This window comes from Ovis aries, chromosome 16 (genome assembly GCF_016772045.2).
Source record: "Ovis aries strain OAR_USU_Benz2616 breed Rambouillet chromosome 16, ARS-UI_Ramb_v3.0, whole genome shotgun sequence".
NCBI classification, from domain to species: domain Eukaryota; kingdom Metazoa; phylum Chordata; class Mammalia; order Artiodactyla; family Bovidae; genus Ovis; species Ovis aries.
This window is the reverse complement of record NC_056069.1, coordinates 52,889,728-52,913,189: the sequence shown is the minus strand read 5'-3', so window position 1 is coordinate 52,913,189 and position 23,462 is coordinate 52,889,728. Positions and strand designations below refer to the sequence as shown.

Sequence of the window (23,462 nt, the reverse complement as noted above, 5' to 3'; positions counted from 1 at the left end):
TCCATCATTTTCAGCCATTTTTACTTCTCCAAATTCTAGCGTCTGTCTCCTCAGCTCAGTCAGATGATTGGGGTGTACTTTGCTTTTCAACTCCTTATGCTGTATTCTGGAAAACACCTCACCTCATTATTTCCCTTTGCTCAGGGATCACAGTTCTGTTGTGCTTATTGTGCGATGTCTAAAATCATTTCATATATTTTGTCTACTCTTCTAGTTTTAATTTTTTACCACATGAGGGCAAATTTTTGTAGCAGTTAATATTTATGAGAAAAATATATATTCTTCAAGATATGCTGATTAAAGAATTTCTTTCCCACAGCAATTTTACACAGTATTTTTAATAATCTAAAAACCCAGTGGATTAACTGGGGAATGTAATTTCTATTAGTCTAACTTTTATAGTTGATTATAAAATCTAAAGAATTGGGAGCAGTTTGGGTTTAGAGGGGAAAAAAGATGCTTAGGCAAAAATAGCTTCCAGTTTGAATGCCATTTTGCTATTTTCATAAAAATAAGTGATGATAATGTTAATGTTTAGTATATTAAAGATCTGCAATATTAGTGAGAAAAATAAAAACACCTCACAGTTTTGAATAAAGAAAATGTTTGCTCAAAAAATGGATTTGCACATTGATGTTTAGGTTTTAAACCATGTCATTTGGAAAGTCCTTTGTAACTGAAGCACTTTCAAGAAAAGAAATATATATATATATATATATATATATATATATATATATATAATTTAACTTATATGCAGAGTACATCATGAGAAATGCTGGGCTGGAACAAGCACAAGCTGGAATCAAGATTGCTGGGAGAAATATCAATAACTTCAGATATACAGATGACACCACTCCTATGGCAGAAAGTGAAGAGGAACTAAAAAGCCTCTTGATGAAAGTGAAAGAGGAGAGTGAAAAAGTTGGCTTAAAGCTCAACATTTAGAAAACAAGAGATTACGGCATCTGGTCCCATCACTTGATGCGAAATAGATGGGGAAACAGTGGAAACAGTGTCAGACTTTATTTTCTGGGGCTCCCAAATCACTGCAGATGATGTTTGTAGCCATGAAATTAAAAGACGCTTACTCCTTGGAAGGAAAGTTATGGCCAACCTAGATAGCATATTAAAAAGCAGAGACATTACTTTGCCAACAAAGATCCGTCTAGTCAAGGTTTTTCCTGTGGTCATGTATGGATGTGAGAGTTGGACTGTGCAGAAAGCTGAGTGCCAGAGTCCCTTGGACTGTAAGGAGATCCAACCAGTCCATCATAAAGGAGATCAGTCCTGGGTGTTCTTTGGAAGGACTGATGCTAAAGCTGAAACTCCACTACTTTGGCCACTTGATGTGAAGAGTTGACTCATTGGAAAGGACCCTGATGCTGAGAAGGATTGGGGGCAGGACAAGAAGGGGACGACAGAGGATGAGATGGCTGGATGGCATCACCAACTCAATGGACATGAGTTTGGGTAAACTCTGGGAGTTGGTGATGGACAGGAAGACCTGGCGTGCTGCGATTCATGGGGTCGCAAAGAGTCGGACACAACTGAGCGACTGAACTGACAGATATTTTATATATATATATAGTGAGCTTGAGGTTTCCTAGTACCTAATTCCTAGCACTCAGGTTTCTCTTTTCGTGAAACATTTTCATTAATAAAATGATTTTTGTAATGAATGCTATTTCAGAAGAACCATTATCCTTTCATAGGTTAAAATGGTATATCTCAAATAAAACAAACTTATCCTGTATCAAAATGTGAAAGAAAGGAAAGTGAAGTCACTCAGTCGTGTCTGACTCTTTGCAACCCTGTGGACTGTAGCCCAACCAGGCTCCTCTGTCCATGAGATTCTCCAGGCAAGGATACTGGAATGGGTTGCCATTTCCTTCTTCAGGGAAATCTTCCCAACCCAAGTATCAAAATGGTCACAGGTAATTTTGTAGATGGTTTCTGGATTGACAGATATCATAATCTTGAAGAAGGACATAAATCAGCACTAATTTATGCTTTTCTAACACTGAATCATGGAGGGATAGTAACAGGTATTATGCGTTATAAAAGGAATAAGTATAATCACTAATTTATTATATAGAACTGATTTTGTCTGTATCTGTACCATTCACAAAGAGAGACTTCCTCACTCCTACCACAGTGTTTTTCAACCCTGCTTGTATCTTGGAACCACCTGCAAACCTTAAAGAATTACTTATACCTAATCTAATCCAAATAAATAATGTGAATAAACAAGAACTTCCTACACGATACTAATATATACCCAAGTTCATAAACTACTACTTTAGTGGAAGAGAATTAGAGCTAAACAAATAGGCAAGGAAATTAGCCTCTAAAATTTGAAAAATCTGTGTAAGTCTGATGTATCTACATATAGCTGAGGCCCCTTCATAAATCCTGTTGCTTTGTTTAACAGCCGTGGCTGATTCATGTTGAAGTATGGAAAACCGATACAATATTGTAAAGTAAAAAAAAAAATAAATGATAATAATAATAATAAAAGAATTTGTTCATAAAGGCATCTGTACAGATTTGTCTTAGGGTTAGTATGAAATCTGTTCAACATGCTACTACATCTGCAAATAAAAGCACATTGATTTAATAAAAGAGCAATTTATATGCAGGAAAAAAAAACTTTTTTAATAAAGAATCAATTGTGGGTTTTTTTGGGCAGATACCATGAATTCTATCTAAACTTATTTTCTTCAATAATTTTATAATTCAATAAAATAATATAAATCTGAATTCCTTTGAATGGCCATCTGTTTCTTATATGTGACTTCCTTTTCATTAAAAGACACAATAAAACTTCAACAGCTTTTAGAACATTACACTGTTCCTGCATTTACCATTACCAACTTTTCTTAAATATCCAAAAAGGAAAAGTAAATCTAACCACCAGGAAAAAAATAAAGGTTAAATTATATTTTTAAATCTAAAATATTTGCAAATTCCTAATTTTCTTTTACATCACTACAAAAATAGCTAAAACTGTTGGCAATGGAATCACTCTCAGAAATAACCCCATACTGCCAATTCTCCACTTTCCCTTATATTTCACTTTTGCCAGCAAAATCCTTCTATCCACTTACTCAATAGTTAATGAACATATTGCTTATTTCCCCAAAGAGTTCAGAATTCAGTGAATAACAATGAGGTGAGAGCTAAAAGAAAACAGCAAGAAAAGTGTTTTGGCAAGAATAAACCTTCCTAATGCTTCTGAGAGCATAGACATGATTGGCACCTGGGAATAAGTACCAGTGCCACAAAGGGCTTATCAGTGGACAGGAAATGGTCATAAACAGAGTTCCAAGAGGAGCCTGTAGAACTCAGCTAGCCTAGGACTTAACAAGTTACTATCATGTCTATGGTGCTTCAGAGAAGACTTTCTAGTGAGAGGAAGTTGACAGGGCAGAACATCCAAAGTGGTAAGAGAGACACTTGGGTTGTTAGAATTTAACTGTTCAGGAAACACTAGTGGCCCCACTTTCATTTGACTTCAAATGAATATGGTAATTTTGACTGTTAGGGCTAGAGAAGGTATTGGTGTGGAGGGGCACAATGATGAAAATCTTCCTTCTGCATAAAAAAAAGCCAGTTGGAGCTTTGGGTGTTCTAAATCTTCAAGTAACAGCCTCTGAATTGGTGAAAACTCTTAACCTTTGTTTTCTCAACAGTGCCCCTCCACGTGGGAGGGTGGGCTTGCTAACAGCCTCTTTTTCTTTGCCACAGGTCTCTCTCAGAACCTGATGTCCACCAGCATTTAGACCATCTCATGAATTTCTCTTTCTCTTACATAATCTTATAGTAGATATAGTATTCAGTTCAGTTCAGTTCAGCTGCTCAGTCATGTCCAACTCTTTGCGACCCCATGAATTGCAGCACGCCAGGCCTCCTTGTCCATCACCAACTCCCGGAGTTCACTCAGACTAACGTCCATCAAGTCAGTGATGCCATCCAGCCATCTCATCCTCTGTTGTCCCCTTCTCCTCCTGGCCCCAATCCCTCCCAGCATCAGAGTCTTTTCTAATGAGTCAACTCTTCTCATGAGGTGGCCAAAGTACTGGAGTTTCAGCTTTAGCATCATTCCTTCCAAAGAAATCCCAGGGCTGATCTCCTTCAGAATGGATTGGTTGGATCTCCTTGCAGTCCACGGGAAATACAGTATTGACACTTTTTTAATATAAATTTATCTAGGTTAATTACTTTACAATATTGTATTGGTAGAATGGCACTGAAATATGTATAATATTGACACTTTTTATTTATAATTTTGCTCAGTTCAGTTGCTAGGTCATGTCTGACTCTTTGCGACCCCATGGACTGCAGCTCACCAGGCCTCCCTGTCTATCACCAACTCCTAGAGTTTACTGAAACTCATGTCCATTGAGAAGGTGAGGTCATCCAACCATCTCATCCTCTGTATCACGTTCTCCTCCTGCCCTCAATCTTTCCCAGCATCAGGGTCTTATTCTTTCAAATGAGTCAGTTCTTTGCATCAGGTGGCCAAATATTGGAGTTTCAGCTTCAGCATCAGTCCTTCCTATGAATATTCAGGATTGATAATCTTTAGGATGGACTGGTTGGATCTCCTTGCCGTCCAAGGGACTCTCAAGAGTTTTCTCCAACACCACAGTTCAAAAGCGTCCATTCTTTGGCACTCAGCTTTCTTTATAGTACAAGACTTAAGTTCATACACGATTACTGGAAAAACCATAGTTTTGACTAGACAGATCTTTGTTGGCAAAGTAATGTCTCTGCTGTATAGGTTGGTCATAACTTTTCTTGAAAGGAGCAAGAGTCTTTTATTTATTTATTTATTTTTACTTTATTTTACTTTACAATACTGTATTGGTTTTGCCATACATTGACATGAATCCACCACGAGTGTACATGAGTCTTTTAATTTAAAGGATACAGTCACCATCTGCAGTGATTTTGGAGCCCAAGAAAATAAACTCAGCCACTGTTTCCATTGTTTCCACATCTATTTGCCATGAAGTGATGGGACAGATGCCATGATCTTAATTTTCTGAATGTTGAGTTTTAAGCAAACTTCTTCACTCTCCTCTTTTACTTTCATCAAGAGGCTCTTTAGTACTTCTTTGTTTTCTGCCACAAGGGTGGTATTATCTGCATATCTGAGGTTACTGATATTTCTCCCAGAAATCTTGATTCCAGCTTGTGCTTTATCCAGCCCAGGGTTTCTCATGATGTACTCTGCATATAAGTTAAATAATCAGGCTCACAATATACAGCCTTGACATACTCCTTTCCTGATTTGGAACCAGTCTGTTGCTCCATGTCCAGTTCGAACAGTTGCTTCGTGAACTTCATACAGATTTCTCAAGAGGCAGGTCAGATGGTCTGATAATCTCATCCCTTGAAGAATTTTCCAGAGTTTTTTGGTCCACACATTCAAAGGATTTGGCGTAGTCATTAAAGCAGAGGTAGATATTTTTCTGGAACTCTCTTGCTTTTTTGATGATCCAACAGATGTTGGCAATTTGATTTGTGGCTCCTCTGCCTTTTAGAAATACAGCTTGAACACCTGGAAGTTCATGGTTCACATACTGTTGAAGTTTTCCTAGGAGAAATTTGAGCGTTACTTTACTAGCGGGTGATTTGAGTGCAATTGTGTGGTAGTTTGAGCATTCTTTGGCATTGCCTTTCTTTGGGATTGGAATGAAAACTGACCTTTTCCAGTCCTGTGGCCACTGCTGAGTTTTCCAAATTTGCTGGCATGTTGAGTGTAGCACCTTCACAGCATCATCTTTCAGAATTTGAAATAGCTTAACTGGAATTCCATCACCTCCACTAGCTTTGTTCATAGTGATGCTTCCTAAGGCCCACTTGACTTCACATTTCAGGATGTCTGACTCTAGGTGAGTGATCACACCATCGTGATTATCTGGGTAATGAAGACCTTTTTTGTACAGTTCTTCTGTGTATTCTTGCCACCTCTTCTTAAAATGTTCTGCTTCTGTTAGGTCCCTACCATTTCTGTCCTTTATTGGGCTCATCTTTGCATGAAATGTTCCCTCAGTTCAGTTCAGTAGAGTTGCTCAGTCGTGTCCATGAATCGCAGCATACCAGGCCTCCCTGTGCATCATCATCTCCCGGAGTTCACTCAGACTCACGTCCATTGAGTCCGTAATGCCATCCAGCCATCTCATCCTTGGTCGTCCTGCCCCCAATCCCTCCCAGCATCAGAGTCCTTTCCAATGAGTCAATGCTTCTCACGAGGTGGCCAAAGTACTGGAGTTTCAGCTTTACCATCTTTCCTTCCAAAGAAATCCCAGGACTGATCTCCCTCAGGAAGGACTGATTGGATCTCCTTGCAGTCCAAGGGACTCTCAAGAGTCTTCCCCAATACCACAGGTCAAAAGCATCAATTCTTCAGCGCTCAGCCTTCTTCACAGTCCAACTCTCACATCCATACATGACCACTGGAAAAACCATAGCCTTGACTAGACGGACCTTAGTCGTCAAAGCAATGTCTCTGCTGTTAAATATACTGTCTAGGTTGGTCATAACTTTTCTTCCAACGAGTAAGCGTCTTTTAATTTCATGGCTGCAGTAACCATCTGCAGTGATTTTGGAGCCCAGAAAAATAAAGTCTGACACCGTTTCCACTGTTTCCCCATCTATTTCCCATGAAGTAATGGGACCGGATGCCATGATCTTCGTTTTCTGAATGTTGAGCTATAGGCCAACATTTTTGCTCTCCTCCTTCACTTTCATCAAGAGGCTTTTTAGTTCCTCTTCACTTTCTGTCATAAGGGTGGTGTCATCTGCATATCTGAGGTTATTGATATTTCTCCCGGCAATCTTGATTCCAGCTTGTGTTTCTTCCAGTCCAGCGTTTCTCATGATGTACTCTGCATAGAAGTTAAATAAGCAGGGTGACAATATACAGCCTTGATGTACTCCTTTTCCTATTTGGAACCAGTCTGTTGTTCCATGTCCAGTTCTAACTGTTGCTTCCTGACATGCATACAGATTTCTCAAGGGTCAGGTCAGGTGGTCTGGTATTCCCATCTCTTTCAGAATTTTCCACAGTGTTTTGTGATCCACACAGTCAAAGGCTTTGGCATAGTCAAGAAAGCAGAAATAGATGTTTTCTGGAACTCTCTTGCTTTTGCCATGATTCAGCGGATGTTGGCAATTTGATCTCTGGTTCCTCTGGCTTTTCTAAAACCACCTTGAACATCAGTGAGTTCACGGTTCACATATTGCTGAAGCCTGGCTTGGAGAATTTTGAGCATTACTTTACTAGCATGTGAGATGAGTGCAATTGTGCAGTAGTTTGAGCATTCTTTGGCATTGCCTTTCTTTGGAATTGGAATGAAAACTGACCTTTTCCAGTCCTGTGACCACTGCTGACTTTTCCAAATTTTCTGGCATATTGAGTGTAGCACTTTCACAGCATCATCTTTCAGGATTTGAAACAGCTCAACTGGAATTCCTTCACCTCCACTAGCTTTGTTCGTAGTGATGCTTTCTAAGGCCCACTTGACTTCACTTTCCAAGATGTTTGGCTCTAGATTAGTGATCACATCATCGGGGTATCTCTAATTTTCTTGAAGAGATCTCTAGTCTTTCCCATTCTGTTGTTTTCCTCCATTTCTTTGCATTGATCGCTGAGGAAGGCTTTCTTATCTCTCCTTGCTGTTCTTTGGAATTCTGCATTCAAATGGGTATATCGTTCCTTTTCTCCTTTACTTTTATCTTCCTGTCTTTTCACAGCTATTTGTAAGGCCTCCTCAGACAGCCATTTTGCCTTTTTTGCATTTGTTCTTCTTGGGTATGGTCTTCATCCCTGCCTCCTGTACAATGTCACAAGCCTCCCTCCATAGTTATTCAGGCACTCTGTCTATCAGATCTAACACTTGAATCACTTCCACTGTATGATCATAAGAGATTTGTTTAGGTCATACCTGCATGGTCTAGAGTTTTTCTCTACTTTCTTCAATTTAAGTCTGAACTGGGAAATAAGGAGTTCAATGATCTGAGACACAGTAAGCTCCTGGTCTTGTTTTTGCTGACGGTATAGAGCTGCTCCATCTTTGGCTGCAAAGATAATCAACCTGATTTTGGTATTGACTATCTGGTGATGTCCATGTGTAGAATCTTCTCTTATGTTGTTGGAAGAGTGTGTTTGCTATGACCAGTGTGTTCTCTTGGCAAAATTCTATTAGCCTTTGTCCTGCTTTATTGTGTACTCTAAGGCCAAATCTGCCTGTTACTCCAGGTATTTATTGACTCCTTACTTTTGCATTCCAGTCCCGTATAATGGAAAGGACATCCTTTTTGGGTGTTAGTTCTAAAATGTCTTGTAGGTCTTCATAGAACTGTTCAACATTAGCTTCTTCAGTATCACTGGTCGGGGGATAATTTTGCTCAAAGGTGCCTAATTTTTTCACCCATGTATTTTATGTTATAGCTGCAAATTTTTAAAAGAGAACACGATGAAGTGATGTTTCATTTTCGATCTCACCACCTAACACAATGCATTAGAATATTTAGTTTCCTGCAGATCATTTAGCTCATGACTCACCCGCTAGCCTACAGATATTGTACCCTTGACCTGTACACACTACCACCCCTATGGCTTTAACACTCCATTTTCCCCCACAGATCCAGCCACGCACTGTCTCACTCATGAATATGAATGCTACAGATATAACCAACTACTGAATCTCCAATGAATGTCTAATAAATTAAAACTTATTTTGGGAATAAATGAATGGTGTAGACAAAGGAAGAAGTTGCATGAAATTTACCATACTTGAAATTTGGTCAGTTTACCCATACCCTGAAATTTACTCTTCTTCTTGGTCAGAGAAGAGTGGGTAATTAAACATGGAATAAAATTAAACAGTCTGCCCATTCTAATAACAATTTCTCTCCAACAGAAGTTTAAAATAGAACTGAAAGAATACTTCCTTACCTCACTTAATCACTAAAGAATTCCACAAGAGTCTAGTAATTGTCTGGTACCCAATTCATTATCAGATGTTAAAGTTTTCTTTAATATCCTAACATTTTGAATGCCTTTTTTAAGCTGTATTTTTAAGATTTGTTTTGGAGTGTTTCTAAAGGCATGTGTGTGTAGGTATTGATGCATACACACATATTCTACTGGAAAGCTAATAGTAAATATTTAACTAAAATTGTAATAATATCCATAGATAAATATGTAATCAAGCCCTTAAAGCAAATATGAACACTGAAAAATGTTCCATTATACAGTCAATGTTTGCTTTCTATCTTTTTAATCAGCACATAGTAGCTCCATTTCGGAGATCAGGTAGTAGATGCAAAGATTTTTCCCATGATTTACCCTATCCTAGGTTGAACTGCAAACTCTATGGAATGATCCTTTGGACTATATTTATAAAAGATCATAATATTTAGAAATAATTTGAATAGCTTAGAAATTATACAGGAAGTCAACTCCAAGTATTCCAATTCTGAAATTTCTCGGTGTGACTTTTCACTTAAGCTATGAGCATTACTTCCCCCTTTGGATAAGAAGTAATGATTCCCATGCATCATTCAGTCATCCTAAGTCTTAGTTTCCATTTCTCTTTATTAATATGCAATTGGGAATAAACTAATAGAGAGTTAAATAATATTTACATTATTTACTTCCAAAAATGTTTGATTTATATTCAGTTTAACAGACATGTATATAATAATGGAACAGAGATATTATTTTCATAAATATATTATTCATTCTCATAACAATGTTAGCACCCCTTCAAAAACTGAATCTTTCAATTTTGGAAAGGACTGAAATGTATTAGTTACTTAATTTTGAAATTATTAAATGCTACATATAGTGAAACTAATACTATTCTATATGGATTAGCAGTACTTTGACACATTTTAAGATACTTGACATATGTGTTCGTATACATTATTATTTTATAAAACATACTATAAAGGGAAACTGAAAGAAACAGAAAACTCACTGATGCAACAAGGATGGTTAAGTTCTTCGGGGGTAAAGGATACTAGAGCTGTAAGTCAGGAAGAATCAAATAAATGCCTTGCAATTCGAGTGCTAATCATCTAGAATTAAACTAGCACCAGAGCCAACAGGTAAAATGAAACCAATGCCATATATTCTTTTCAATGTATGGGAAAACTTGAGGAAAAAACAAATTTTTGAGGAATAAAAGCATATAAGAAAATTTGCTTAAAGTTCCTAGTTTTGTGAAATACTATTTACTCTTCTGTGGCATCAAAATCTAGCAGCATTTGACTATAGCAATTTAGAGTTGTGCTACCCTAATCCCCATATTCCATACCTGTGAAAAATATGAAATATTTAGTGAAAATCCATTTGGGGAATTTGGAAAAGTTTAGGAGCAGGCTTATTTTAAAATTTTATGTCCCAATGGAGCACAGAAATTAATCTTCTCTTTGCATTTTAGAGGATTTAATTTGAGGGTCATTCTATTTTGTAATAGGAAAAGCACCTACTCTTTTGAATGATAAACTCAAAGTTATGGCTTGACTTGCCAACAGAGAGAAGAGCAGAGACACTGACAGACTTAAGGTACCATTTTCCTAAAATATAGAATAAGTGGGAATGTAAAAACTAGGCAGAAATTCAAAATCTGCAATTCACAAAATAGAATGATTGAGAATGAGATGAGGTGTGGGGGTGAGAGCTTGTTTCAAAACTACTCCTGATTAAATTAGATAGCCAATGGGAATCTAGTGCATGGCACAGGAAACTCACACAGGGACTCTGTACCAACCTAGAGGGCTGGAATGGGGAGGGAGATGGGAGGGAGTTTCAAAAGGGAGGAGATATGTGTACACCTATGGCTGATTCATGTTGAGGTTTGACAGAAAACAGCAAAATTGTGTAAAGCAATTATTTTTCAATAAAAGATAAATAAATTAGAAAAAAAGCTCCTTATTAAATTGATCAAAGCCACTTGTCTAGCATATTCATCCTGTTAATACACTAAACAACTGGATGCCATAAAGGAAATGGTTCTTTCCTTAATTTTAATCTATTATACTTCACAATAGACCCTACCACATAACCTAATATATCCATGTTAATACGGTAATTATATAATCTGAATGGTTTTTTGCAAGGAGTATACATGCCAGAATGAGGCAATATCAAGCTACTAAGTAGCTTGACCTTTTGGTCTTGTCTGGCTTTGTGGCTGAAAGCATATGTGGCTCTAGCTGCATCTCATGCAGAATAATGACAGAATAATCACTGGGGCATGAAACCACAACCTGTAGGGAGTTAATCATGACCATTAATCTCTGCTGCATTCCTCTAGTCTTTGAGGCTAGGAGCAGTGACAGAAAGAGATTTCATTTTGTTTACTGAATATAAATGAATCCCAAGTCAGCTTCTTGGTAGAAATGGAGAAGAAAACAATATTACAAGTAACTAATTTGAAAGTGCATATTGTGTGAAATTGCATATTGAGACTCACTTCTATTGGGCTATATTTGATCTTTTTACTTCAGTCGTCCCATCTGAGGACTCAGAGGATAAGTATCTACATTGCTAAGTTCTTATCATCAAAGTTCTCAGACACAGACATCTGAGAGTAGTTTATGGAAAGTAAACTTTCCAGATATCCTCACTTGAAATAAATTATGTCCTGAAACTATAAAAAAATTTTTTTTTTTACTTTTTACATTGCCTTTCTAGTATAATCTTAACCATGAGATTACTGCATATACTTATACAGAATTTATGTTAGCTTGCTGCTTCTAAAATTCCATTGATAATATCTCTTACCAACAATCCAGAAGAGCTGTGCAGACTGAAAACAGGAATAATAAGACCTTATAACAATGTGTATTTTAATAATAAAACAATGGGACCATTTTTCTGATATTTGAAATCAATGGGAAGTTGGTGGATAGGGCTGTTCAGTATTTGGAAAAGAACTAGAAATACATTAAAAAGAAAAATTTAGCAAAGATTTTGACTATGTTGGTGTCTAAATTAAAGTTTTGTGTTAGGTTCAATAGCTTTACAAAAACTATGTAATATTCATTAATCACTGTCACCGTCATCATTCACACACACACACACACACACACACACACACACACACACACACACACCCTCAGAATAATAAACACAATAAAGAAGAAGCTTGTTGTAGAAAAAAGAACTGGATTTTGCTTAAAAATTTCCTGATTGGAGACCTGACTCTGTGACCTGACTCTGTCCCTCATAAATCACGTAAACTCAGACAAGTAACTTAATCCACTGAAGCCTCAGTTTCCTCACCTCAAATATAAAAGAACTGAACAAGCTACTTTAATGGATAAGCTGTCAAAATGTTTATTCATTTAATAAAAGTAATTGCCTAAATATTTAATTCCTGAATTTTAATTTCTGAATTAGCTATATTAATGATTATTCACATCCACACATAATGTGAGCAAATCTATCTTATTTCACTAAAGCTTTAGTATTGTTCCACATTGTTTTGAATATATCAGGTGATAGACATCTCACAGATGCTATCAATACTTCAACAGTAACCTGAGAAAGTATATAAACACGTGTCTTCTCAAAGTACACACATTTAAGTCTCATTGTACCTATTGTTTTTCCTAACTTGCAATTAAGTCTATGAAACATACTCATCAAATTCCAGGTAACGCCAAATTACAAGAAAAAGTCAACTTAAAAAAAAAAAAGGTTCTAATCACGCAGCAAGCCTTCAAAATGGCGCAAAAGAAAGACAAGAAGCCTAAAAAGTCAACCTGGAAGTTTAATTTGGCGTTTACTCATCCAGTAGAAGATGGGATTTTTTATTCTGGAAATGTTGAACAGTTTCTGCGGGAGAAGGTTAAAGTGAATGGAAAGACTGGAAATCTTAGGAATGTCGTTCACATTGAACACTTCAAGAATAAAATCATAGTCATTTCTGAGAAACAGTTCTCTAAAAGGTATTTGAAGTACTTTACCAAGAAATACCTTAAAAAAAACAATCTTCGTGATTGGCTTCCTGTGGTTGCATCTGACAAGGAGACTTATGAGCTTCGTTACTTCCAGATTAGTCAAGATGAAGATGAATCTGAGTCTAAGGACTAGATGATGCCATCCTTTATAGGACTTTGCTTACTAATAAAACAAATTAACCATACTAACGAAAGAAGCATCTTGAAATGGACCTTTAGCTTATCAGTGAAAAAAAAATGTATGTTAAACATTCATCTTTTTATTTAAGGACATGCTGTTTCTATGGTACTGGCCTTCCTTTAATACTTTCTTATATTTTTATTGCAGTATAGTTGATTTACAATATTGTATTAGTTTCAGGTATATAGCAGAATGAATGACTTAAACATATATCCTGGAGAAGGAAATGGCAACCCACTCCAGTGTTCTTGCCTGGAGAATCCCAGGGACTGGGGAGCCTGGTGGGCTGCTGTCTATGGGGTCGCACAGAGTCGGACACGACTGAAGCAACGCAGCAGCAGCAGCAGCAGCATACATATATCCACTTGTTCTTTTGTCATATAGACCATAACACAGTATTGAGTCCAGTTCCCTGTGCCATACAGCAGTTTTTTAGTTACATGTTTTATGTATCCTAAACTGTTTCAGTCATGTCCAACTCTTTGGAAACCCATGGACTGTAGCCTGCCAGGCTCCTCTGTCCATGGGATTCTCCAGGCAAGAACACTGGAGTGGGTTGCCACTTCCTACTCCATCTGTTTTATGCATAGTAGTGTGTATATGCCAGTGTCAATCTTCCAATGTACCCCACTCCCCTGTATCCCCTGGTAATCGATAAGTCTACATCCAACTTCTGTTTTATAAATAAGCTTTTGCCCCTTTCCCCTTTTAAATACTTTGTATAAACAATATTTAAATAGCTTATAGTTAGTGGAATTTTTTTCAGGATTTATGTAATATACTAATTTTATAGATGTCCTCAAGTTGAAAGTATACAGTGAAAAAAGCACAATTCAGGGTATAACTATACAATAAAATATTTAGATTTGAAAAAAAAGAAAAACATGCAGAATAAGCTTGAAAACATCAAAATCATAATTACATGTCAATAGAAATTAAGGGTCAATGTAATAAACATAATAACCCCCCTCCTCCTCATCATGGCTAGTTATTACTGAATCCTTTGTACCAGACATGGATTTAAGAGGCATGTGCGCGCTGTGCTAAGCTGCCTCAATTACGTCCAACTCTTTGTGACCCCATGGATTGTAGCCTGCCACATTTCTCTGTCCACGGGATTCTTCAGGCAAGAATACTGGAGTGGGTTGCCATGTTCTCCCCTAGGGGATCTTCCCAACCCAGGGATCAAACCCAAGTCTTTTATGTGTCTCCAGCATTAGCAGGTGGGTTCTTTCCCACTAGCGTCATCTGGGAAGCCCTTTTAAGAGATATAAATCATACATGATAGCATGAAATTCTACATTAGTCCAACAACTTTTAATATGTTTATCTCAATAAAATAACTACATTTTGAAACAATAGTCTATCTTCATAACTTAAATGTTTGGGATTGGGGAAACATTGATTATTACTTACATTTTATAAAAATTTAACACAGGCTCATATGAGAGATCAGATAAAATTACTAAGGAAAAAGTCTGAAGCCATGTATAAAAATTCTGAACAACTGCAAAAAAGCAGAAAAAATATCTGTCAGAGTGTTATGGTTATGTGCAACCTGAGATCTGGGAGAACTGAAAAAGTGTTAGCCTCTCAGTCATGTCCAACTCTTTGCGACCCCATAAACTCTAGTCTGCCAGGTTCCTCTGTCCATGGACTTCTCCAGGCAAGAATACTGGAGTGGGTTGCTATTCCCTTCTCCAGGGGATCTTCCCCTCCGAGGGGTCAAACCTGAGTTCTCTTGCATTGCAGCAGACATATCTGGGAGAACACTTAAATGCAGCACAGCCTCAGTTGTCAACGATAAACATTTAAAATCACCAGTAAGAATTAACTCCAGAGGTGCTGCTGCTGCTGCTGCTGCTGCTGCTAAATCGCTTCAGTCGTGTCCGACTCTGTGTGACCCCATAGACGGCAGCCCACCAGGCTCCCCTGTCCCTGGGATTCTCCAGGCAAGAAGACTGGAGTGGGTCGCCATTTCCTTCTCCAATGCATGAAAGTGAAAAGTGAAAGTGAAGTTGCTCAGTCCTGTCCAACTCTTCGTGACCCCATGGACTGCAGCCTACGCGGCTCCTCCATCCATGGGATTTTCCAGGCAAGAGTACTGGAGTGGGGTGCCATGGCCTTCTCCGAGAGGTGCTTCTAGTAGAAACCAAACCATCAAATCATTCAGGAAAACTTCAGAGGCATATTCAGTCTGAGGGATAAGCTTGATATGAGACCTGATGACCTTGATCAAATACATATCAATAAAAGTGACTGATGGTGGAAAATATAGCCTTTGCCTGTCTGAGTATATAGCTCATCAAAGGCTTATTATACAAGCTTCTAGTCATGGGTGGTGATAGGGTGACTTCTCTTCTCACATTCTTGATTCCAACTTCTAATTCAGCTCTTGAGAGGCCTGAATCTACTCTCTCTCACACCATGAACCTGTTACTCACTACACCCTCACTGTGTTCTTCCCTATGGCCTGGCTTTGTCCCTCACTATAGACTGACTGTGTCCCTCAATACAGCCCAACTCTATTCCTCTCTATAGCTTGACAATGCTCCTCATGATAGCCTGACACAATTCTAACTACTGCTTGAGTCTGTTCGTCATTCAGCATGACCCTGATCCTCGCTATATCCTTACTGTGTTCCTCATCATGGCCTGACACTGCTCCTTTGTGTTATCCAGCATGTGATCATCTCTACTGGATTAGTGCTATCCTCTTGAAAGATGCACAGAACCAGAGTGAAAGTCTATCTGAGGTCAGAATCGGTAGGAACTTTATGAATAAGATGGTAAAGATTTCAACAGTACTATATCAGAGAACTTAATATAATTTTTGGAGCCTTTAGTTTCATTTGGGATTGAAAGAACACTTCCCCTTAACACGTACACACCAACCTAGTAATACTTTTTTCTGTGTGTTTCAAGCACTGGTATGTTGGTTTCATGCTATATTCTTGAGATATTAAAATATATCATTAAAATATTAAAGATCTGATAAAACAGGTTAACAGGTGAAATGGAATGACAGATAATGATAAGATAAACACCAATCTTTGAATGAAATCTATTTATAGCTTTGCCCTTTACACAACGAATTTGAAGTAACTTACAAAAAAATACAAAAAATGTTTTAATAATTAAATATCTATATAAAAGGGTACTTAAAATATAATAAGGATCAAGAAAATATGATGCCTCTAAACCAGTGCAGATGACTGATAGGTCTTGCTCTTTGTATCTCATCATGGTCAAGCAAATGAAACAAAATAAACAAAACAAAAAAAATATGATTGTAATTGGGCATAAGTTATAGAGGGAATCAAGACATAAAATTAAAATTTTACACATTGCTTCAACATTCCAATCCTTTGATAAATAAGATTTCTTACTCTACGTTTTGAGAAAGAATGAGTGGTACCCAGTTACACTTCTACTCTTAAGTCAAGATCTCAGAACACTAGGATGGTATGTAGAACATTAAATACAGATTTACACTCCTCATGAAACCACAGAAAAGATTGGTGTTCAGTTGTTAAGTCATGTCTGACTCTTCGGGATCCCGTGGACTGCAGCATGCCAGGCTCCCTTATCACTATCTCCTGGAATTTGCTCAAATTCATGTTCATTGAGTTGGTAAGGCTATCTAACCACCTCATCCTCTGACATCCCCTTCTTCCTTTGCCTTCAGTGCTTCCCAGAATCAGGGTCTTTTCCAATGAGTTAGCTCTTTACATCAGGTTTTCAAAGTTCTGGAGCTTCAGTTGCAGGATCAGTCCCTGCAATGAATTATCTAGGGTTGATTTTCTTTAGGATTGACTGGTGTTTAAAGTATAAATAGTGATTTGCTTGTATGGATTGCCATTTTCTATTATTTTTAAATTTGGGGGCATCATAAACTTATTTGAGCCTCCACTGAAAACAAATAATCCTATCTTCTACAGACTACAATATTCTGGATTATATTTGTATAATACATATGCCTTAGAAGTGAAAGATAAAATACATGTTGAATACATTTGACTTTGAATATTTAATGTACATTTTGAGTAAATTAACAAATTTGACTAGCCAGTAACTTTGATGTTAAGAATAATTGATTTAGAGTATTTGTTAAATAAGAAACATGTGTTTCTTGAAATGAGACAAGATATCTTAATTGAACCAATACATTCGATTCAATTAAACACCTCCTCTTTGGTGCTTAAGTTTTAAGAGTTTTGAGATGAAATAAGTCAGGAGGCATACATGTTTCATCTCATGGTGACATCCTCCAAAAGATAAATAATCAGGGAATTGTTATATCTTCAAGGAGAATCATGTGAGAGCTAACTGTGGAATGATTAAGTAGAGAATTAATATGTTAGTTTCAAGGTTTCAGAGTCAAAGGTTTCAAAGGTTTAACATTTATTAATTTTGTATTCCTTATCAGGTATGGAATATCTCAAAACCCAGTTTTCATAGTATGTACTGTAGTATTTTTTTAATGAATTTAGCACTTATGCTAAAGTGTCAATAACGTCAATTATTGTTATATCATTAGTAGTAGTAGTAGCAGCAGTAGCAGCAATGTGCATGCATTACTCAGTCGGGCTCAGCCGGGCACAGTCATGCCGACCCTTTGTGATCCCATGGACTGTAGCCCGCCAGGATCCTCTGACCATGGGATTTCTCAGGCAGGAATATTGGAGTGGGTTGCCATTTCCTCCTCCAGGGAATCTTCCCAACCCAGGGACCGAATCCACATCTCCTGTGTCTCCTGCCTTGGCAGATGGATTCTTTACCACTGTGCCACCTGGAAAGCCCCAGTGGTAGTAATAGTAGCAGTAAATAGTAAATGCTAAACAAACATCTTATTATTGTTATTATTATCTGAGATGGGAAGAAAATGGGGCAAGCAATTACAAAGGATTCACATTATGGTCTCGTGATGAGAATTTTTTATCACTATTATAGTCTATATGTGAAGTCACTCAGTTGTGTCCGACTCTTTGTGATCCCATGGACTGCAGCCTACCAGGCTCCTCCGTCCAGGTGATTTTCCAGGCAATAGTACTGGAGTGGGTTGCCATTTCCTTCTCCAGGGGATCTTCCCAACCCAGGGATCAAACCCGGGTCTCCTGCATTGCAGACATAACCTCTGAGCCATCAGGGAAGTCCTATATACTATATGTTATATAAAATTATAGGTGCCTTTTTACATAAATATTTAATCCAGCTGGATTTAAGCCTTGTATATAGTGTAAGGTAAAGATTTAACTTTTTTATTCCCCAGAGAAGACTGTTTCCTATACCTTCTACTAAATGGTTCAAGTTTTCTTCATTGGTTTACGATGTCACCAATATTATATCACAATTTTGTATTTACATGGTTCTAGTTCAGAATTCTTCAGTTTGTTCCGTTGGTTCATTTACACATTCTTATGCCAATTCCTTGCACTGTAAGGAGATCAAACTAGTCAATCCTAAAGGAAATCAGTCCTGAATATTTTGGAAGGACCAATGCTAAAGCTGAAACTCCACTATTTTGGCCACCTGATTCGAAGAATGGACTCACTGGAAAAGACCCTGATGCTGGGAAATATTGAATGTGGGAGGAGAAGGGGACAACAGACAATGAGATGGTTGGATGGCATCACCGACGTGATGAACATGAGTTTGAGTAGGCTCCAGGGGTTGGTGATGGACAGGGAAGCCTGGTGTGCTGCACCCCATGGGGTCGCAAAGAGTCAGACATGACTCAGTGACTGAAGTGAACTGATGCCAATTCCACAACCATCTTCATAGTTTAAACTTGTAGTCTATCTTAATGTCTGTTAATAAAATATACATTCTACAGTCTATTTTAAATAAACTTCTTTGTTTGAATATCATACTTGTGGCAACCCCTCATTTGGTGAAAAAAAAGTAATTTAGTAAAAGAAAGATAATTTATAATTTGGGGTTTTTTTTTTGGCTTTTCAAGAGCTCATTCACGTAGTGTAGGTTACTCTTTTGATAATGTAAGCAGTTATACAAAATTCTTGTGTGTAACAGACGTTGTTACAGAAATTAAACAATCTATATCTCTTGTTAGATATTACTTAAACATATGTTTACGATAATTACACTGCATTTAATAGTTCTTATAGCTGAGTAGTAGATAAAACAACTGATTGAAACTTTTATTCTGTATTTTGGTTATGGTTAAAAGTTTAAATTTTATATATTTGCAATTTTTCTCATAACTCTAACAGTGTTTTCAGAGGGAACTACTCTTGGAATGTGAACGCTAGTTGTTGTTGTTGTTTTTGTCTGTAAATATTCTAGGAACACAGAACATGCTTTTCTTTTCCTTCAAATGTCTATGATTTTTTTTCAGTAAGTATGCATTAATACTTCACTCTCAAAGATCAAGATCAAACATGTGCAAAGCTTTTCAGTTCACAGGTGATTAGGCTTATTGCTGAATCTATTTCCTTCTCTGTCTTGCCAGATTTGATTGTGGCCAAACATATTACAAACTGAGAGATGCTAATTCAAAGAGACATTTACAAATTGGAGAAGTAATCACAAGCACACAGCAGAGTTGGGAAAGATTGCATGTGGGTGGTTAAAAAAGGAAGCCAGAACTCACAGGCAGAATATGCTGTGAGTAAAAAGAAAAAAAAAAAAGTATTATAGTAAATAGGATAGAGATTTGGTAACTGTCTTTTCAACTGAGCATACTGAAAAGACAATTTGTTTTAAATTCTCTTTCTTCCTGAAAGTAGAATGCTCACTTGGCCAGCACTGAGAACTTGAAATCAATAAACCACTGGAAGAAAAGTATTAGCCCATGGTAACTAGGTTTTCTGACATTATCTCTCTGTGTTTGCTGGTGGCAGGACTTCTGGTATTCCCATAAATGCCTTCCATCAAAAAGCAGAAATTAGAAAATAAAGACAAAAACAAAACCAAACAATTTTGTACAAGGGGAGGAAAAGTTCACCCTACTTCAGTATCCATGATTTTATACTTTTTGATCTGATTACTAACAGAAATCAGAATTGCAAATGATTGGTACAGAGATAATAATGATGCATAAATTACTGAGTCACATAGACTAGAATCTTAAATAAAAACTCCAGGGGAGTCAAGAAATCAAACTGTACAGAAAGATCTCACCATCAACTAAGAAACTGGTATAAATGTTGGTGTAAACTGGTATAAAAGCATTATTTATCTAACATTGAAACATTCTAGTTAGCATGGTTGGATTGAAACACAAAAAGAGACTGTGAGCAATTTTTCCAGGTAAAATAAGATGGTGTCTGCTACAAAGTGAAAGGTCTCTAAACTTATTCTTATTTCAACAGGAAGACCAAATCAGTTCAGTTCAGTCACTCAGTTGTGTCCAACTCTTTGCAACCTCCGGGACCACAGCAGGCCAGGCCTCCTTGCCCATCACCAACTCCCAGAGTTATCCACACTCATGACCATTGCATTGGTGATGCCATCCAACCATCTCATCCTCTGTCATCCCCTTATCCTCCCGCCTTCAATCTTTCCCTGCATCAGGGTCATTTCAAATGAGTCAGTTTTTTGCATCAGGTGGCCAAATTATTGGAGTTTCTGCTTCAACATCAGTCCTTCCAATGAATATTCAGGACTGATCTCCTTTAGGATGGACTGGTTGGATCGCCTTGCAGTCCAAGGGACTCTCAATAGTCTTCTTCAACACCACAGTTCAAAAGCGTCAATTCTTCAGTGCTCAGCTTTCTTTACAGTCCAACTCTCACATCCACATGTGACTACTGAAAAAAACCATAGCCTTGACTAGATGGACCTTTGTCAGCAATGTAATGTTTCTGCTTTTTAATATGCTGTCTAGGTTGGACATAACTTTCCTTCCAAGGAACAAGCATCTTTTAATTTCACAACTAGTCACCATCTGCAGTGATTTTGGAGCCCCTCAAAATAAAGTCAGCCACTGTTTCCACTGTTTCCCCATCTCTTTGCCATGAAGTGATGGGGCCAGATGCCATGATCTTCTGAATGTTGAGCTCTTCAGTAAAATTTTACTGTGTGATCTCATATTTACTCTGTTAGCTGATATTTACTTTCTAGGACCCTGCTTTTATTAATGCTGATGTCCAAATCCTTCAGTATTAACAAATCTATAATAGAAAACTGGAAAACAAAACTGATTTTGAACATGGACATAAAAGGATGTGTAAGAAAAAGAAGGCAATAGCAACCCATTCCAGTGTTCTTGCCTGGAGAATCCCAGGGACAGGGGTGCCTGGTTGGCTGCTGTCTATGGGGTCACACAGAGTCGGAAATGACTGAAGTGACTTAGCAGTAGCAGCAAAAGAAAGAAGAATATTATGTATATTGGAATATACTGATACTATAAAACATACATAAACTGTATACTAATTTAAAAATGGGAGATGCCAATTTAATTCATACTTTATCATTGAAGGACAAAATGTCTATGTTTACAAATATATAAGGAACATCAACTTTTATTTTTAATTAGGTCATCAACTAATTATCTACAACTTTACATTACCTTTGCTGCTGTTGTTCAGTCACTAAATCTTGTCTGACTTTGCAACCCCATGGACTGCAGCATGTCAGGCTTCTCTTCCTTCACTATCCCCTGGAGTTTCTCAATATAGCTAACTTTCAAAATATCTATATTTTTAAAAATATTTCATTTAACAATAAATATTTATAATTTCTTTTAGAGACAGATTACATTGGTTGTATTATAAAAATGACATCTGAGTAGTCATTATTCCCCTTTCCAAAGTAATTTCATATATTGAAGACAAGCCTATCAAGTTTAAGGCTAGTATTTTTATCTCTGTGTGTGTGTGATTTTATATGTGTGTGCATTTATTAAATACATTTAGGATACATTTTGAGGAAAAAAATTCCATATAGATTGACAAATATTATAGACAGAAAATACATATATACATGTATACCCAAATATTTTAATTGTTTTAAAGGCATAATAAGAATCAAAGTCTATGACAGCAGGGTAAACTAGTTATTGGTTTATCAGTTTCTTATGACAGTGCATATCTCATAGTTAGAAATTTTCTTTCCAAATATACCAAGAAAAGCATAACTAAAACTTCCTCAATGAGGACAGAATCAAAGGAGGGAAAAACAAGTGACTATCTCTGATCATGACTGGAGAACTCTGAATTGGCTTCAAAGAATCAGTTTTCTACACAACTAGTCCTAAACTTAATTTGCTTGCTGAAATCGTGATACAGTCATTGGCTTATCCAGTCTTTAGACTATTTTTTACCACATTGTGTCTAGCTCCTGGGCAAGACAGGCACCAGTAAGCCTATCTTGGTGATGAAAACTCAAGCACTGATCTTGAGAATCTTACGTGTACTGAGGAAAAGAGACAAATGAGAAAACACAAGACATCAGATCCATGGTAATGCATAATAAATGCTATGGGACACATAGAGAAACCATTCAGCTTTGGAGAGTTTAGGAAAACTTAGTACAAAAATAAAATTGAAACTAAGACTTATAGTCAAATGGAATGAAAAGATATCTCGTACTGTATGTAATGGTGGTGATAATTTGAGAAAGAGGGAAATTCATCAGGCAGAATAAACAATTTGTACAAAATACTTACAGTGATTCTCAAATATACTCATAGATTGCTCTAAGTTCACACTGAATTTTGTGACAGTTCACGATGAAATAGAACAAATAAAGAAAATATTTCCTAAATTTAAATATATCTAGATGGTTTTTAAATGTTTGAATCTACATAATAGTTTTAATATTAAAGTGTTCCTTATTATATGAAATAATTATGACATATTTATGTAGATATAAATATGTGCATATATGTATACATACTGTGTATGTTTATTATATATTTTGAGATATGTATATGTACATATGGGATGTGTAAATACATATATATTTGGCCTCCTTGCTCAGTAAATGCACAGTTTGTAAGACTGGGTATCCATATGTCCTTTTGTTTTTATTTTCTTTCCATGAAATGACTACAAGCATCCACCAGCTGTTGCTTTTGGCAAACTGCACAGACATCAGTATGTATAGAATATTCAGAGACACACTTGAAAAAGCTTTGAACCTACCCAAAGTAGATTACAGAGGTAACCATGGGCCAAATAATAGAGAATCTTATATTTAAAATTATTTGCACGTTTTCTTGATTCTATGGGAAAACATTACAGAATTTTAAATAAGAAAGTGAGAAGATTAAATGTGTCCTTTTGAAGTATTATCTTAGCTGCCACGTAAAGAACAAAGAGTTGTGGGG

At 36.9% G+C, this 23,462-nt stretch overlaps 2 protein-coding genes across 3 annotated transcripts in view; one reads left to right on the top strand and one right to left on the bottom strand.

Annotated features, from left to right (window-relative positions):
* CDH18 (cadherin 18) overlaps positions 1–23,462 on the bottom strand; it is a 1,280,123-nt gene that overhangs the window by 1,222,011 nt on the left and 34,650 nt on the right. The window lies entirely within an intron of this gene.
* Positions 12,752–13,131, top strand: LOC101121710 (ribosomal protein eL22-like). The gene has a single exon (XM_042233635.2). It carries the CDS (start codon positions 12,752–12,754, stop codon positions 13,118–13,120), a length of 369 nt encoding a protein of 122 aa, XP_042089569.1. The 3' UTR covers positions 13,121–13,131.

Coding starts and splice junctions, on each gene's coding strand:
- LOC101121710 (XM_042233635.2), top strand. CDS start 12,752: ATGGCGCAAAAGAAAGACAAGAAGCCTAAAAAGTCAACCTGGAAGTTT.